General features: G+C 50.8%; 1 protein-coding gene across 6 annotated transcripts in view; it reads right to left on the bottom strand.

Moving 5' to 3' along the window:
• Window positions 1-1,372: 1,372 nt before the first annotated feature.
• Window positions 1,373-18,946, bottom strand: part of NDRG3 (NDRG family member 3) — a 79,107-nt gene continuing 61,533 nt past the window's right edge. For 3 of the 6 annotated variants that reach the window (XM_002710820.5, XM_070051876.1, XM_070051878.1), the window contains 9 exons: window positions 18,760-18,816; window positions 10,867-10,970; window positions 9,811-9,876; window positions 9,644-9,695; window positions 9,387-9,434; window positions 5,061-5,096; window positions 4,928-4,979; window positions 3,740-3,778; window positions 1,373-2,760 (listed from right to left, as the gene is read on the bottom strand). In XM_002710820.5, the coding sequence (XP_002710866.1) occupies window positions 2,579-2,760; window positions 3,740-3,778; window positions 4,928-4,979; window positions 5,061-5,096; window positions 9,387-9,434; window positions 9,644-9,695; window positions 9,811-9,876; window positions 10,867-10,970; window positions 18,760-18,816 (636 nt within the window). In that variant the 3' untranslated portion in view covers window positions 1,373-2,578. The remainder of the gene's footprint in view (window positions 2,761-3,739; window positions 3,779-4,927; window positions 4,980-5,060; window positions 5,097-9,386; window positions 9,435-9,643; window positions 9,696-9,810; window positions 9,877-10,866; window positions 10,971-18,759; window positions 18,817-18,946) is intronic. The other 3 variants (XM_008256033.4, XM_070051877.1, XM_070051879.1) reach the window with 1 other exon arrangement.

The raw sequence follows: 18,946 nt of genomic DNA, 5'->3' as shown, positions 1-18,946 counted from the left end.
AGACTGAGCCCCGAGGGGAACAAGGCAGGAAGAGGACGGAGCAGCTCTGATTGCTTCTCACAAGAGTTCCCCCAAACAGCTCTCCTCTTCCACTTAGGGGAGCACCTAGGAATTCAAGTTCACATTCTAGATCAGCCTCAGAGCTACAAGAAGCAAACAGGTCTTCCTCCTTGGTGCCCATCGAGCTCCCAAAACCCTTATAGCTCCATAGCCAGCAGGGCTGTAGCCGGTGTCTTTTGCTGTAATATTTTGTTTTTGACCCCAATTCTTGACCCACAGCTTCTACATCCTTAGGAATTCCTGGCTGATGGGAGCAGCTTTTGTCCTAATCAGGCAGCTCATGGTGGGTTCCCAGCTGGGAGCTGCTCACAGAAAGACCAAGCAACGGCCAGAGGCTTGGAACTGGGACTGGTGTAGCAGCACTGTGGCCTAAGCCAGTTTCAGTCCTGGCTGCTCCACTTCTGACCCAATTCCCTGCAAATGTGCCTGGGAAGGCAAAACAAACAAACAAAACAAACAAACAAACAAACAAAAAAAAACCACCCGAAGTTCCCCAGGGAGCTGGAGCAGAGGTGGAACAGCGGGAACTCAAACTGGCGCCCATGAGATGCTGGAGTTACAGGCGGCAGCTTACGAGGAAGACAGGAAGTGTGAGCAGAGGAGGAAGGAGGGAGGGAGGCAGGACCAGTCGGGTAGCGTCCTGGCGCTGGGCTCCAGGCACAGGCTAAGGAGGGAGAGCAGGGACCACCATGCTGAGTGTGGCTGGAAGGGCTGCAGGAACACGCGTGTACGAGTGACAGGGCCACCCCGTCAACTCCTGCCTCCAGGCTGTGGGGCCCAGCGTGGCCACCTAGCTGCTCACGGGCACGTGACTCCTCTCCCCACGTGGCCCTGGCCGTGGCATCCGGCCCATCCCTCGCCCAGCAGCCTGCCTGTGCTTCCAGCGGCGGCAGCCCCCGGTCTCCTGCGGTTCTTCTTGACGGGGGCGAACGACCACAATGCAGACTGGGGCCTGGTCTGACTGACAGGCAGCTGCAGACTGTCACCGAGTGAGGCCGGCGATCAGACAGTGGAACCGAGGTGGGGGCACCTTCCCAAGGCCATCAAGAGCACTGCTGGGCTCTGATTTTCCACCGAGGGGCATGCGACAGGATGTGAGGCGGAGCAGGGACTCGGTCCCGACCGGGAACTGGCTGTATGCAGTTGGGCAAATTACTCTTCCGGCGGCTCCACCTCTTGCCTGGAAGTGGACAGTGTGACGGGGTGGGACAGGTGAGCACAGACGGGGAAGAGCCCAGCAGAGAACCAGTGCACAGGAGCTCAGCCCCTCCCTGAGCCCCGAGCGGCTGACAGATGAACACCAGCAGTCAGGTAACAAGGAGACGTGTACAGCTTTATTTAACAATCAGTAAAAAGTTGCACTCTGGCAGAGCGACGCGTTCCTATCTCGGCAGAAAGCAGACAGTGCGTCTGAGAAGCCCCGGCAGCTGCTCTCGCAGATCTTTCCCCTCGTCCCAGCAGTCCTCTCTGGCTGGCTTTGGCCCCTCCCGTAACAGCGGACGGGGCAGCCCCTCCGGACGGGCCCCTTCCCTCCTAGAACAGGGAGCTCACAGGATTCAGGATCTCTCTGAGGTGGGTTCCATGACGTCTGCGGCATATCACGCGTGACCGCGCTTGTGGCTGGTCTCTCCTCACCTTCGCCTCCCCATCTACTCGAGTTTTAGGCCACACCTCTCCCTGCTTTGGGGCGGAGGGATGGAGAGCCAGTGTCCACCACAGCCTGGCAGGTGCTCTGTGGACGTGTGGCTGTCTGGTGAGCACTTGCGGAGAGCAGGCCTAACATCCTGCTCCTGGCTTTCCTGTGCTGAGAGGCCGTCAGTAAGCCACACTCCCTACTCCTTGTCGTATCAGGACCTCAGCGTCCATGGCTTTCTAGTGGGATGCACCCCTCCCTTTTGTGTAGAGAACAGCACACGTGCATCCAGTTAGACAGAGGAGGGGATGGCCACCTGCCTGCCTCCCCACGGGACAGGCACTCTCCCACTACTGGTCCCAGTGATCTGGATCTCCCGCGTCCTCTGAACTGCTCTCTCCCGAAACCGAGTTGCGAATTCTAGGCCTACTCACCTAGCAACGTTTCACACACTTCCCTGAAAAACAACACTGAGAATGCAAAAGAAGTCCCTTTTCTGTGTTCTGCAGAAGCGCTACGAGAAAGCATGTCTAAAATCACAGAACTATGCACACACAGACACGCGTGCTCGCACACACACGAGTGGGATTAGAGAATCTTATCGCTTACATAGTTGAGGGAGCACAGGGAAAAGCTGGCAAGAGAAGATGTGGCGCTTGGATCGGCTAAAGATGTCGGAATGGTACAGTGACGGCATGGGCGTGGTCCTTGGTACATTACAAAAGAGGGAGGCGCTGGGCGGGAGGAATGACACACCTGGCTACTAGAGAGGTTCAGTGGCCATGCATGGGTCAGAGAGCAGAGGCCAGCTCGTGGGGCGAAATGTACTACGGAGTGGGCATCTGAAGAGGGTGGCCGTGCAGGGTCCAGTGGAGGAGTGTCTGCTCAGCACGACACCTCCATGGTCTGGTGTCTGTCCAGGACATCAGGGGACTCACAGGACTCCTGGGTTCCATCTGACTGATTGCTGGTGATGGAGCGGCTGAAGGGGCTTTCTCCAGAGCCGATGCTACTCGAGGTGGAGTGGGTGCGCGATCGGGCGAGCCGGGTCATGCTGGCAGACGGAACTGGAACACAGAACCGACAGGACTGGAAGAGGGCGCCCTGGCTGAGCTCAACCAATCACACGTTTCAAAGGCTACCTGTTTCACTCTCCCAGCCCACTGAAGACAACACCCGGGACAAGACACAGCCACACCCACTTCGTGTATCTGCTCTAGGTGAGTGGCTGTTCGCGAGGCTGCTCTACTTCCTCGGATCTGGCTGCATTTCAGCTGATTTTGGTGCACAGGAGGCCTCTCAGCTACGCCCACGCCACTCACACAGTGATTAGGAAGGAGGCTTTGGGAACCAAACAGGTGACCAAGTGGCAGTGCATGCAAGACTAAGTCAAAGGAAAAGATGAACCACATAAGTAGGAGGGTGTTTCACAGACACAGTGCAAGCCCGATACAACGAGACTACCACCCGTGTCCACAGGCGCCCCTTCACCTGGGGCAGACGTGAAGGACGGTGTGGTGGAGGGGAGGCGGGAAAAGCTCTGGCATCGGTCTCCTGTTCTGCCCCTGCCTTGATCCTCGGGTCCTGCCTGCTGGGCCTGGACAGGGACTTCACCCAGCATCACCTCCCTGCCCATCCTCCCGAGGCCCCAGCCACTCCCCACTGTTATCTCAACCCTAGAGTCAAAAGATGCCACCAGGTACGGAGCTCTATGGGCACCGGCTCCCACCCTCCTCTGTACAGGCTGTCTATGGACCTGGGTCTGGGGCTTAACCCAAGGACACAGGTGGTGGAGAAAGAGGGGCCCTGTGACTTGAGTCAGCTGCTGCTGCGATCCTGGATTCAGGATGACAAGAGGCGGCTTGGCCGTAACAACCGGGCCCTTTCTTCCTCCTGGGGGACCTTTGGCTGGACCTCTTGGGGCACAATGAGCCACGTTCTATCGGGCTCTCACTGCACAGGAAAACCCGGGCATGCTGCAGGCAGCCAGTGCAGCCAGGAGAGCATGGCTGGGAGGCAGGGCGGGGCCAGCACAGAGGAAGGTACCTGACTCGGTGCTCAGGTGACTGAGCTGCACATACGGGACTGGAAGCAGGACGGACACAGGAAAAGGCAGGTTAGTGACCTGAGAGTGCCAAGTGGCCACCTCAGCTGCCTCGCACACACTGACAGAATGCTCCAAGCCAGGGATACTTTGTTGGAGGGTCCCAGAGAATGCTTCAGTATCACCTCTGCTGTTCTTTTCCCAACGGTAAACAGCCATCAGCTTTGGGTCAGAATAGGACTGGATGATCAGCTTCCTAGGAGCCTAGGAGAGGGACCTGTGCTCCTCCCAGTGAGCCCGAGGGCGGAGGGTGTGGGCTCGGTTGGTAGAAGCTCATAGACAGGGACGACACAGTCACTCTAGACAAGACATACATGGGCTATGCACCAGGTACAGGGCTGCACCCAGGGCCTGGCCACCCAGAGCAGCTGACCAAGAGGGTCACCAGTGGCCATTATCCACACTGACGCCAAAGACAGAAGGAGGATGACCCCACTGGGTAAAGAGCTCTGGGTGACAGGGCTTTTCTTCTTATAACAACTCCCAGAAGGGAGCAAGTGTGGACATTCTAAGACAAATGACATGGCTCAGGGATCTAATCATACGAGACCAGGACAGCAGCGTACGACGTAGACATGTCCTTGGACTTGTGAGTTCATCTCTTGGGGCACTGCCTTTCCTCCCCGGAGTCCCCAGGCCAGGAATAACTAATCAGCTGCCTTGAAGTGTCAATCAGCAGTCCAGAGTCACAGCCAGGACAGTCTGAGACTCAGGGGTAAAGCGGGGGCTCTGGTGCCAGACTGCCAGACTGAACCACGGCTGTGCGTTACCCTGGAGTCGGACTGCCAGACTGAACCACGGCTGTGCGTTACCCTGGAGTCGGACTGCCAGACTGAACCACGGCTGTGTGTTACCCTGGTTACCCTGGCAATGAGCTGAGCCCTTCTGAGCTCATTTCTACAAAATGGGACGAATCCCAGAACTTACCTGTGAGGTCAGAGCACACAGTGGCTGACAGAAGGCAAGGGCTTAACAGTTACACATGCGCACAGACGAGCGCTCTGTGCTCTGGCTTCTGCTTAAGGCTGGCGAGCCCACGGGGCATGCCCAAGAACTGGGGGCTCCTGGATGTCAAACTGACCCCCCGTTTCCATACATTGTTGCTAGATAGAAAGTCGGATACTACTCACTGTAGCCCATTCCCTGCAAAAAGTACTTGAAGGCCTCCGTGAGCTTCCCAGGCTGGGGGACAGAACAACAAGGCATTAATCTCTGCACGGCACACAGGGAGAAGCGAATGGGCGCTGACAAGAACGTCCTTACCTGGACCACTTGGGGCAGGCCCCCGCAGTCTGCCATCTAGAACAGGAAGAACACGGAGGTTAGCTGGGGCTTAAACTTAAGGAAAACATTCTGACCTCCAAAATCTTTTGCAACAGGGCACAGTTAGGTTCCTTAATTTGTTTTGATTTAAAATTTTAAACATTTACAGGGGGCAGGGACCCAGGTACTCGATCCTCATCAGAAGCAGAGATGGGACTTGAGCCCAGGCACTCGGATACGGGATGCAGGCGTAGAGACTGGCATCATAACCGCTTGCCAAATGCCTGCTCCAGGTTCCTTAATGATTAACTGCACCCAAGTCTACATCTATTTAAAGCAGTCTTATATGAAGACTTAGATCTTAACAATCACCCTGGGGACAAATCTGAAACAAATACTCAATGCTTATTTATCAGGCAGGCGCAAGGCCTGGCTTCTAGGCCCTTGGAAAGCATTTTCCACTGGGGTGATGGGGAGTTATTTGCTGCTTTCAACCACAGCTTTGCCTGTCCCTGAGCAATGTTGCTTTTGGGGTCCTTGAACCACATGGCCCGACCATCGCAGTGCGTCACGTTTCTATGTCCCCTTCCACCCTTCATCACCTTCCTGATGACGGGGAGCTCTCCAGTCAGGAGCTGAGACTGCACTCAGCAGACCCGCACGCACAGGCCCCTCGTTGCTGCCCACCGCAGGAACCTTTACAGCAGTTACTCTCTCCTGGGCAGGGTTTCTTGGGTATTCTCCTAGGCTTTGTTCGTGTGCACTGGGATTTCCTCAAGGACTTGAGTTTTGGGTTTTTTTTTTTTTTTAAAGATTTATTTTATTTATTTTAAAGACAGAGTTACAGAGAGAGGTCTTCTATTCACTGGTTTACTTCCCAGATGGCTGCAACGGCCAGAGCTACGCCGATCCAAAGCCAAGAGCCAGGAGCTTCTTCTGGGTCTCCCATGTGGGTACAGGGGCCCAAAGACTTGGGTCATCTTCTACTGCTTTCCCAGGCCATAAGAGAGAGCTGGATCAGAAGTGGTGGAGCAGCAGGGACTAGAACCGGCACACATACGGGATGCTGGCGCTTCAGGCCAAGGCTTTAACCCCCTGCGCCACAGCACCGGCCCCCCAAGGACTTGTTAAAACTCATGATTCACGGGTTCCTGCCCCAGAGACTCTGAGTCAAGAGGTCTAGGCTGGGGTTTAGGAACTTCTACTTCTGGAGTAGTCGCTGGTACAGTGGTTAAGACACTCACTGGCGGCCGGCTCTGTGGCCTAGTAGGCTAAGCCTCTGCCTGCAGCGCTGGCATCCCATATGAGTGCTGGTTCGTTTCCCAGATGCTCCTCTTCTGATCCAGCTCCCTAATAATGCACCTGGGAGAGCAGTGAAGGATGCCCAAGTCTTTGGGCCTTTGCACTTGCATGGGAAACCCAGAAGAAGCTCCTGGCTGCTGGCTTTGAATCAGTCCAGCTCCAGCTGTTGCGGCCATTTGGTGAGTGAACCAGTAGATAGAAGACCTTTGATTTTTTTTTTTTTTAAGATTTATTTTATTGGGGGCCAGCGCCGTGGCTCACTTGGTTAATCCTCCGCCTGCAGCACCGGCATCCCATATGGGCGCCGGGTTCTAGTCCTGGTTGCCCCTCTTCCAGTCCAGTTCTCTGCTGTGGCCCAGAAGGACAGTGGAGTATTGCCCAAGTCTTGGGCGCCTTCACCCACATGGGAGACCAGGGGGAGGTACCTGGCTCCTGGCTTCGGTTTGGCATAGCACTGGCAGTGGCAGCCATTTGGGGAGTGAACCAACGGAAGAAAGACCTTTCTCTCTCTCTCTCACTGGCTAACTCTGTCAAATAAATTAATTAAAAAAAAAAAGATTTATTTTATTTATTTGAAAGAGTTACAGAGAGAGGTAGAGACACAGAGAAAGGTCTTCCATCCGATGGTTCACTCCCCAGATGGCCGCAATGGCCGGAGCTGTGCCGATCCGAAGCCAAGAGCCAGGAGCTTCTTCCGGGTCTCCCACATGGGTGCAGGTGCCCAAGGACTTGGGCCATCTTCTACTGCTTTCCTAGGCCATAGAGGAGAGCTAGATGGGAAGAGGAGCAGCTGGGAATAGAACCGGCGCCTATATGGATGTCAGCACTTCAGGCCAGGGCTTTAACCCGCTGTGCCACAGCGCCAGCCCCGATAGAAGACCTTTCTGTATTTTCCTCTATCTGCCTCTGCCTGTGACTCTGCCTCTCAAACCAATAAATAAAACCTTAATAAAACAAAAAGACACTGACTTGGATACCTGCATCCCATACCGGAGTGCCTGGATTCCGGTTCCTGACCCTAGCTTCTTGCCAATGCAGAGATGTGGGAGGCAGTGGTGATGGTTCAAGTACTTGGGTCCCTGCCATCCACATGGGAGACCTGGATTGAGCCCCGGGCTTCCAGAACTGGTCTGGTCCAGCGCCGGCTGTTGTGGGCATTTGGGGAGTGAACCAGCAGATGGAAATCTCTGTCTATCCCTATCTCTGTCTTTTGGCCTTCCAATAAAAGCAAAACAACGTGAGAACTTCCCTGCTAACACGCTCCCAGGCGACACAGACTCTGCAACTCTGCAGGAAGCACGGTTTCTAGGCATGATGGAAACCCACTAGCCCACTCTCCCTCCCTGAGATGTTCCCTATGCTCAGAGAATATCCTATTTGAGCTGCCTGGCAATTTTTAAAGGAATATGAACCCTATGGTTTAATTTACTGGCATTAAAGCTTTATTTGAGAAATGATGAATGTTTAATGCAATGGGTATGATAAGTACCCTGATTAGATCACCATATAATGTATGTACGAATCAAAGTACCACAAGGTACCTCACAAATATGTACAAACTATGTAGGCATAAAAACATAAAAAAACACTTTTCTGGGGAGGAGTCTCTCAGTTAGGAGAGGGTAAGGCCCTTGAAGGCTGGCCCGGATCGACCCCTGGAAACACTAAGCATAAGAGACAAGCTGACAAACACAAAGCAGGAAAATGGTGCAGGCTTGTGTTCTCTTCCTCTCTATCCAAAGACTGACTGATTTATTTGAAACAAAGAGTGAGACACAGAAACAGAGACCTTCCATTCACTGGTTCACTTCCCAAATGTCTGCAATGGCCAGGGCTAGGCCAGGCCGAAGCCAGGAGCCAGGAGCCAGGAATTCCATCCTGGTCTCCCACATGGATGGCAGGGGCCCAAGCTGGGAGCTGGATTGGAAGCCTAAGAGCCAGGACTTGAAATGATACTCCGGTAAGGGATGCTGGCACTGTGGTGCCCTAATGCTGACCCCCAGGCTGTGTTTTCTTGAAGTTCAGGAGCTGAAACCCGATTAGAACTAGAAAGCAGTGCCTCTATGCAGAGAAGCTAAGACTGGTACCCATCAGACCGTCTGAGGATCAGTTCAGTCTGCAGTGGGAGTTACCCATTTCACTGCATTGCTGCATGGTTTCCCACAGAATATAACCATGTCTACGGCTATTGCAGAGTTCAGTTTTAGGCTTTTGAATATTGATTCAAACCTGCAGTGAAAATCTCCTGGAGCCAAAAACATTTTGAGTTTGGTCACCTCAAAGCATTAACCTCATGATGTATTTCTCAGAACCACGGCTGCTTCTGGTGACAACACCTCCCTTTCAAGCACACTTCAAAGAGAGGGAAGACAGCAGCGGGGTTTGGACTGAAAACGTAGCAGAAGGCAACAAAAGACTCGCACTAAGATCTACAGTTGTCCCAGTTCCAACCAGGGGATCGGCTCCGTGAGACAGCTTGGCAGATGTGAGGCTGAGACCATACCAGGTTGCAACTCTTGCCTGGGGTACACTCGAAAGAGGGGGAACTTGATATCAAGCCTAGGACATCAGTCTAAACTTGCCCTAAGAGAAAGAAAGTGCATCCTGCCTCATCATTAGAAAGTTACTGGGAAGTTCCTTACTGATACAACAGGATGTAGCAAGCAAAGCATTTCCATCCATTTTCTTAATTCTCGCAACATTAAGTAATGCTCATGAAGGTTTTAATGCCATGGGAACACGCTTACGTCATAAAAGTGAGGAGAAGTGACAGGGCCACAAATGTCCTCTGATGTTAATGATATAAAAATGTATAGGAAAACGACACCAAGAGGTTACCGTCGGGACAGGATTATAAGTAATGTTAATTTCTATTCTTCTTCATGCTTTCTCTGTTTTCTACAATGAGAATATATTCAGGATAAACGGCTTCTGAGAAAGCGCGCGAGACCCATAAAGGGGAAGTATCACAGTGAACCCAGCCTCACATACTCACAGCCGGCTGGCAAGGGGGGGAGACGTTACCTTCAGCAAAGTTGTATTGACGGGGTTGAGGCGAGAATTGCATTCGACCTAAGAAAAAAGAAAGGAGGAAACAATTTTATGGAACTTAGTGGTTGAGGAGGAAGTAATTTTCCAAATGTGTAGCAGAGAGCAAACCATAACGTGTATAATCAGAACACCACACTAGTACGGGCAACAGCTTCTGGCAGAGAGCAGCGTGCTCTCCGTGCCTCAGCACGCTTTACTCTCACTCGTCTCCACACTAAGGGCGTACTCACCACAGACTCAACAGCAGGTGAATTGTCTCCTACCACCAGTAACGTGGAACATCTAGGCACAAGCAAGAACAGGTGGCATTCAGAAAACAGCACACACGCTCCAGCAACGCTCAGTCCACTACACGCAGAGACATCTAGCAGTTCCGTGGGGCACCAGAGGCACTTACTTCAGTGTTTTTAATCTGTTATCATTTTGGCCCAGAATAGGTCTTTCAATCTCGAGGTCTCTACGTCTAGAAAAACAGAGCAGAAGCAATGCCCCTTCAGGAACGTCACAACGACTCAGGTTATTTCCTGCTCTTGAAACCCAGCATCTCTCAAGGACACAGACATTCTCTTTCCCTAACAGCCCAGCATGCTGCTTCCTGGTAGCCACCTGCCTCGGGCAGCAGCCTGGCTCCTGGCTCAGCCCTGGGGTGGAGCTCGGGAGGCCTACAGGACTGAAGAAGAAGCAACTGGGACTTGCGACTCCTAAGTGTTTAGTCTTCCAACTAAACTAGTTCAAAGAAACAAACTCCTTAAGAAGCGGGAGTGACATACTTTTCTGGACAGGTGTTTTACTGTAACCGTTCAGCATAGGACTTGATCTCTCTGGTTTCAACTAGAAGTAGGGAGACTTTGGTATAAAAGACCAAAGGGCTAGAGAGCAGAATCGGAACTTGGTATTGCTGCTTCCTGGCTGCGTAACACTGGGTAAGGCACAGCTCACCCAGATCCTCAAGCTTTTCCCGTGTTCCCAGGAAGTCAGAAGAAGCCAATGTTTCCACTTTGGAGAAGCTGGATCCACAATAAAAACCCGCTCTTTGACTCTGTCTCTCCCTGTCTCAGGGGCGGGGAGACGCGACAGTGAGTTCTGTAATTCAGTGGCCATGCGTTACTTTTGCCTGATGACAAGATGTCAGCAAGGGAAACTAAACCAAAGCCCAAGGCTCCTCTCCTTCGACCCCCCCTACCGCTGGTGCATTTTCCTGTGCTACTTCCGATTACTTGTGTGTGTACCTAACTTAAGTACGTTTTGTCTCAACACACGTCAGACTACAAGTGGTACTTCAACATCCCAGAACAGCTCTCTGCACTCGTTCTTCGAGAAAGCGCTGGTCTGGAAGTCGATCCCACCCCTAGCACTGGGAGAAGCAGTGTAAGCCCCTCCTCTCTGCCTTAGATGTCAACTGTGTTTTTGGACCTAGTCTGCATTTAGAGGAAGCACTAGGGAGTAACTGTACCCGTTATAGGAGCCCAGGAAAAGCTGCAGGTTTTCTTGGTTGATATCTTGGGCAATGTGCAATCTGTAGGTTTGAATCAGGTCCAGGTTGGCCTGCAGTTCTTCCTAGAACAATTGAAGAAAGACACAGTTCAATTTCTGAGCTACAGAACAAGTCCACCTTGTGTGGCTGACATTTTCAAACCAAAAGCCAAATGCTGCTGCCTATGATAACTGGGCAGAGTTTCAAGGGCAAACATTTTTTTAATTGGCATCAGACAGGTTCAGTGTCACATTCTGTGTCAGGTACCAGAGAACATATCATAGACTCAAGTACCAGCCACAGAACTTGGGTCTTCTAACCATTTGGAATGCTGGTTTCCTTACCTGTGTTATTATTTTTTAATGTTCTGCTATTTCTCATAAAAATAAAGACACTGCCTGTAAAATGAAGATAATGACCAGCTACATAACATGACTGTTTTAAGATTAAATAAGTTACATGAACTGAAAAGTATAAAATAAATAGAAGGTAACATTTCTTTTAATAACCATCAATCTATATAATTAACTTATCTATGTCCTCACTTATAAAACTAGTGCATTACCTATTTATACATACAAAACTGATTTCATGCAAAAATTACAAATCAAATAGCAGTACTAGAAGCTGGATACAATGCCAGCATCCCATATGGGCACCGGTTTGTGTCCTGGGTGCTCCACTTCGAATGCAGCTCCCTGCTAATGTGCCTGGGACAGCAGCAGAAGATAGCCCAAGTGCTTGGGCCCCTATATCCAAGTGGAAAACCTGGATGAAGCTCGTGGCTTTGATGTGTACCAGCCCTGGCTGTTGCAGCCATTTGGGGAGAGAACCAGTAGATGGAAGATCTCTCTCTCTTTATCTGTAACTCTTTCAAATAAATAAACAAATCTTAAAAAAATGTTATGTGAAAGGCAGAGAGACAGAGAAACAGAGATTTTCTGTCCACTAGTTCATCCTCAAACGGCCACCCAGTCTAGGCTGGGCTATGTTGAAGCTAGGAGCCTGGATCTCAGTGCAGTTCTCCCTCAGGAGTTCTCCCCATTACTGGAACCACCCCTGTGGCATCTTATCTGTTGTCCCAATAAAAAGGCTATAATTAAAGAAAGGAGAACAGCTGTGGAACAGGCGAATAAGGTAACAGAGGGCTTCAGGGATTTGGGGCTGATCAAGGAATAATGCACAACGTGAGAGATAGTAATATGCAAGTTTCTTTTTTTTTTTTTTTTTAAGATTTATTTTATTGCCGGCGCCGTGGCTCACTAGGCTAATCCTCCGCCTTGCGGCGCTGGCACACCGGGTTCTAGTCCCGGTCAGGGCGCTGAATTCTGTCCCAGTTGCCCCTCTTCCAGGCCAGCTCTCTGCTGTGGCCAGGGAGTGCAGTGGAGGATGGCCCAAGTGCTTGGGCCCTGCACCCCATGGGAGACCAGGAGAAGCACCTGGCTCCCGCCATCGGATCAGCTTGGTGCGCTGGCTGCCGCGGCCGGAGGGTGAACCAACGGCAAAAGGAAGACCTTTCTCTCTGTCTCTCTCTCTCTCACTGTCCACTCTGCCTGTCAAAAAAAAAATTATTATTTTTTACTTGAGAGTCACAGTTACACAGAGAGAGGAGAGTCACAGAGAGAGAGAGAGAGAGAGAGAGAGAGAGAGGTCTTCCATCCGACGGTTCACTCCCCAATTGGCTATAACGGCCGGAACTGCGCCAATCCGAAGCCAGGAGCCAGGAGCTTCTTCCGGGTCTCCCACGTGGGTGCAGGTGCCCAAGGACTTGGGCCATCTTCTACTGCTTTCCCAGGCCATAGCAGAGAGCTGGATTGGAAGTGGAGCAGCTGGGACTAGAACCGGCCCCATATGGGATGCCAGCGCTTCAGGCCAGGAAATTAACCCGCTGCGCCACAGCACTGGCCCCTATGCAAATTTCATTGTGTGGTATATAGACAGATTGTATCAGAGGGGAAGTCCCTCATGGAACAAGACTGTCCAGAAGCTCACACGGCAGGAAGGCCACTGTCTAGAAGGGGAGAACAAGGGAACTCCTGGGGAACAGGAGAACTGGAGAGGTGGCTCGTGTGTCTGGGTGACACAACTCAGCGGCATGGGAGGAGTCCCTGGGTGAGAGGCCCCTGAAGAGCCACAGTAGCTCTAGGGTGCTGTAACTAAGAGGCTCCACCTGACCAGTGGCTAGCAGACACAGGATGAAGCTTTAAAGGATATGTAAAGCATAAGGGCTCTAAATGGCTAAAATACTGCTTGGGCTACTAACATTTTTTAAAAATGTATTTCAATTTTATTTGAAAGGCATGTATGTACACACACACACACACGCTAATTCCAATTGCTGCTTCATTTTCTAAATGCTCACGATTGCTAGGGCTTGGCCAGGCTGGGCCAGGAATTCAACCCATTTCTCCCACATAGGTGGCAGGGACACACTACTTAAGCCACCATCTTCTGCCTCCCAGGGTCCATATTTTTTATTTAAAAACAAATTTTTTTTTTTTTTTTTTTTTGACAGGCAGAGTTAGACAGTGAGAGAGAGAGAGAGAGAGAAAGGGCTTCCTTTTCCGTTGGTTCAATCCCCAAGTTGGTTCAATCCGCTACGGGCGGCACTGTGCCGATCTGAAGCCAGGAGCCAGGTGTTTCCTCCTGGTCTCCCTTGCGGGTGCAGGGCCCAAGGACTTGGGCCATCCTCCACTGCACTCCCAGGCCACAGCAGAGAGCTGGACTGGAAGAGGAGCAACTGGGACAGAATCCGGCACCCCAACCGGGACTAGAACCCGGGGTGCTGGCGCCACAGGCGGAGGATTAGCCTAGTGAGCCGTGGTGCTGGCCCCAAGGTGCATATTAATAGGAAGCTGGAATGGGACATAGAGCTGGAACTTGAACTCAGCACTCTGAGATTCAGGTGCCCCAAGAAACGTCTTAAATTGCTGAGCTATTTTTCAAATAACTTGATGTGTGAGAATTTAATTTCCGTGCTGGAAGGCTTTTGAACTAATAGGTCTCAGTCTGCAGTAAAGACGCAAATAACATAGGGGCCTATACACAGAGGCCAATTGATACCGATTATCAAATCAGTGCACACTACAGCAGTGGGAATGCTGTGGGAGAGACTTCTTCAATAACATGAAAATCAGTTTGCCTAATGTGCTTGAATGTATTGAATATGGAGTTTACCTAGTCAGAGGGGACCATCTGAAATACTGATAACACATAGAATAGTAAGTAATTAATACAAAACAAAAATAAAAATAACTCAAGAAAGCACAAAATATTCTATAGAAAAAGACAGTAGTTGGGGCCGGCACTGTGGTGTAGCAGGTAAAACCGCCTGTAGTTCTGGCATTCCATAGGGTCACAGGTTCAAGACCTGGCTATTCCACTTCCAATCCAGCTCCTTGTTATTGTGCCTGGGAAAGCAGTAGAAGATGGCCCTGCACCCGTGTGGGAGACCTGAAGAAGCTCCTGGCTCCTGGCTTTGGATCGGCCCAGCTCTGGGCGTTGTGGCCATTTAGGGCGTGACCAGTGGATGTCTCTCTGCCTTTCAAATAAATAGCACCCTGGGTTCTAGTCCCGGTCAGGGCGCCGGATTCTGTCCCGGTTGCTCCTCTTCCTGTCCAGCTCTCTGCTGTGGCCTGGGAGGGCAGTGGAGGATGGCCCAGGTCCTTGGGCCCTGCACCCGCATGAGAGACCAGGAGGAAGCACCTGGCTCCTGGCTTCAGATCAGTGCAGTGCACCAGCCACAACACACTGGCCATAGCGGTCACTTGGGGGGTGAACCAATGGAAAAAGGAAGACCTTTCTCTCTCTCTGTCTCTCACTGTCTAACTCTGCCTGTCAAAATAAATAAATAAATAAATAAAAACAACAAAAAGAAGAAGACAGTCAAGGCCGAGCTCTGAATAATACTTAATCAAAAATGCTGGTTATGTTGTGAGCATGGAGTGGGAAATACAAATGTGTGTCAAGGGACAGGATGTGTGCACCAAAGAGAAAGAAACTACCTCCCATAGTTAAAAGTTCACCGATAGTGCCTAGAACTGAGAAATCAACAAGCGGAAATACATGCATATTTTGAGAGAGAGAGGCCAAGAGAACTGAGTGCATATGTTCAAAAAGAGATGCATAATGTCTATCACAGTTTTATTTATAATAGTAAAAAAAAAAAAAAAAAAAAAGGACTGGAAACAACCCAGATGCTCAGTCATATGAGAATAAATAAATGGTGGAATTAGAAAGCTGTAACGGACTCCATTACAGTCATGGAGAACTAATACACATGGCGTGATCGGATGAATGTCACCTGCATGCCCTGCAAAGGAAGCCAGACCCACAGCAGTGCACACTGCGAGCCCACTGACACGAAGTTCAAGAGCAGGAGGAAAAGAACACGTTGGGGTGTGGGATCGGTGAGGAAGAGGGTGGTGGACACGTTCTCATCTTGATTTACATGGTGGCTACTGGAAGGTATAGGAAGGGAAAGGTCACTGACGCACGCACGTGCACGACACTCTATGGAAGTTACACCTCAATTACAGAGATGACAATATGGAGCCAAACCTAGAGGAATCAGCTGGAAGAAAACCACATTCTCTAAGAAGAAAAACCAGGGTGAATTCTTGATTAGAAGCCTTAAAGAGCTTCTCTAATCCAAAATACATGCGAATCTGTTGGACAGATGTTGTAAACGCCTCAAATTAAACTGCCACTTGGGGTGCACGTTTCCAACACTGGAGCACCTGGTAAGTGTTGCAGCTGATTTCTTCTGAGAGGATTCGTTCTGAGAGGAGGAGCGTGGTGGGGGCAAGAGGCTCGGAGTCACCACACAGACCCCAGGAGTCCGGTGAAAGCAGGCCAGAGGTGAGCAGCTCGCAAACTTGTTTATTTCAGTTGCTACAGCTGCTTATATAGCCAAGGCAGCCAATCTGGTCAAGGGGTGGTCTATGCCCTAACCAATCACAGCCTGTTGCCATGCAGTTTCCAAAGCCATCCAAACAAAGCCTGTTGCCAGTCAGGCTCTGCTGCCAGGCAGTTTCTGAAACCATCCAGTCACAGCCTGTTGTCAGTCAGGCTCTGTTATCATGTGGTTTCTGAAGCCATCCAATCACGACCTGTTGCCAGGCAGTTTCTGTCGTCAGCGGCCATCTTGGCATGACCTTTTCACCTTCTCATTCCACCACATTTCCCCCTTTTTGTTTATTTTTGAGCAACGGGAGGCCTGATTCTTGGTCATACCATTGTTGACCCCATTTCCATGTGGTCTCCGTATGCAGCTGTGCCTGTCTTAGGTTGTCCCCCAGGGGATCTTACTCGTCATTGACTAACCAGCACTCAAAACGAGAGACCACAGGTAAGTCCTAACTACTCTCCATTTTTTAAAAATTAATTAATTTATTTATTTGAAAGTTAGAGTTACACAGAGAGAGAAGGAGAGGCACAGAGAGAGAGGGGTCTTCCAACCACTGGTTCACTTCCCAACTGCCAGCAACAGCTGGAGCTGTGCTGATACAAAGCCAGGTTCTAGTCCCGGTTGCTCCTCTTCCAGTCCAGCTCTCCGCTGTGGCCTGGGAGGGCAGTGGAGGATGGCCCAAATGCTTGGGCCCTGCACCCACATGGGAGACCAGGAGGAAGCACCTGGCTCCTGGCTTTGGATTGGCACAGCGCCGGCCGTAGTGGCCATTTGGGGAGTGAACCAACGGAAGGAAGACCTTTCTCTGTCTCTCTGTCTATAACTCTGTCAATCAAGCAATCAATTTCTTTATGTGGGGCTGGTGCTGTGGTATAATAGGTTAAGTCTTGCCTGGGGTGCTGGTATTCCATATGGGCACTAGTTTGAGTCCTGGCTGTTCTACTTCCAATGCAGCTCCCTGTTTATGGCCTAGGAAAGCAGTTGAAGATGGCCCAAGTGCTTGGGACCCTGCACCCATGTGGGAGACTCGGAAAAAGCTCCTGAGTCCTGGCTTTGGATTGGTCCATCTCTATCCATTGTGGCCATTTGGGGAGTGAACCAGCGGATGGAAGACCTTTCTCACCATCTCTCCCTCTCTCTGTGTATAATTCTGCCTCCCAAATAAATGAATAAAAATCTTTAAAAAATTTTTTTTAAATTTATTTGAAGGGTAGAGTTACAGAGAGAGAGGAAAGAGAGAAAGAGAGGGAGATCTTCCACCCACTAGTTCACTCCCCAAACGGCCACAACTGGGGTTGTGCCAGGCTGAAGCCAGAAGCCAGGAGTTTCTTCTGGGTCTCCCATAAGGGTACAGGGGGCCCAAGTATGTGGACCATCTTCTGCTGCTTTCCCAGGTGCATTAGCAGGGAGCTGGACTGGGAGTAGAGCAGCTGGGACTTGAACCAGCATCCATATGGGATACCAGTGCTGCAGGGCATGGCTTAACCCACTGTGTCACATTGCTGGCCCCAATTCTTTTTTTTTTTTTTAATTTATTTATTTAAAAGGCCGAGTTAGTTAGAGAGAGTGGGTGACCTACGCATGCATGCATACACACACACACACACACACACACAGCCAGAGAGTGAGCTTCCATCCATTAGTTCACTCCTCAAATGGCCACAGTGCCCAGCGCTGGGCCAGGCCAAAGCCCGTAGCCTGGAACTCTGGGTCTCCCACATGGCTGCAGGGGCCCAAGTACTTGGTCATCTTTGGCTGCTTTCCTAGGCAGACTGTCAGGAACTGGATTAGAAATGAAGCAGCAGGAACTTGAAGTGGAACCCATATTGGAAGCCAGTGTTCCAAGTGGCAGCTTAATCTGCTGTGCCACAACGCCAGCCCCCAGCCAGTGACAAATTATGCTGACTCGCTGGGACTCTCAATTTTCCCATCTTAAAATCAGGTTGGGGTCCGGAACTGTGTTACAGCAGGTAAAGCCACCGCCTGTGACACCGGCACCTCATATGGGTGCCAGTTCGTGTTCTGGCTGTCCTACTTCTGATCCAGCCCCAGCTTAATGGTCTGGGAAAAGCAGTGGAGGATGGCTTAAGTGTTTGAATCCCTGCTGCCCAAGTACGAGACCTAGACAAAGCTCCTGGCTCCTGCATTGGCCTGCCCCATCCCAGCTGTTGTGGCCACCTCAGGAGTGAGCCAGCAGATAGACGATCTCTCTCTGTAACTCTGACTTTCAGATAAATGAATAAATCTTTAAAAAAAAAAATTTCAGGCTAACAGACCTATTTTAAAAACACAGGGTTTGTATACATAAAGCACGTATTGAAGTCCATAGCACATAAAAAACAGTACTCAATAAATAAATGCTAGTTCTCTCCACACCTACCATTTCCTGTCATATAGTATTTAAAATGAACAACACAGACTCTAACTGAGCTCCCATTCCTGCTCTCCATACTGCCTTCCCCTCCCCACTGTGGAAGGCTCCCAGTTCTCCGACCCCACTGCTCACAGACTCCCAGCACTCTGCCCCAGCTCACCTCCCTCCCTTTCCAAGAGGGATGCCTTCCCCACAGGCACACCCAACAAACACGCATATAACTATCACTTCTCTGTCGACTGTCAGTGTCTTCACCAGTTCATGGGGGACAAGATAATCTCTGAGGTTCTTTAAGCACCCACATTTCACTTTTTTTTTCCCTGAAATTTCTATTTCGGTGAAGCCTTTCCCAGGACCTCCTGATGGCTCTCAAGATGTTGGGTGAGGCACGTGATGTTGTCAAACATTAACAGATGGCACCCTACTTACAGGGAGGTGGGGGGAGGGGGAGCTGCTGTCTTCTCTCAGCTCTCCAAATGCCAAGGGCCGTGTGGCACACGGCTGGCCGTGGCAGTACCACGCACGTCTCAGCCTCACTCGTTCTGCGAAGACGATATGCACAGTTCTCCCAGGTGGAACAGGAACTTACCTGCCCAAAATGATGTGCCAGAATAATGTCCACAACATTGGTTGTCAGTCCTGAGAGCTGAAAAGATAAACTCTGTGTCAAGAGAGGAAGCACATACCAAAAGGACCAAGCTTTCCCCTGGAGAAGGTTGCACCATAGTCTGTACACATTAGCCTTCAGTACCAAGAGATCTCCCACAATGCGTGCT

The sequence above is a fragment of the Oryctolagus cuniculus genome, chromosome 11, assembly GCF_964237555.1.
Source record: "Oryctolagus cuniculus chromosome 11, mOryCun1.1, whole genome shotgun sequence".
NCBI classification, from domain to species: domain Eukaryota; kingdom Metazoa; phylum Chordata; class Mammalia; order Lagomorpha; family Leporidae; genus Oryctolagus; species Oryctolagus cuniculus.
Note: the sequence above shows the minus strand (reverse complement) of the source record. Positions and strands in the feature narration are given on the sequence as shown.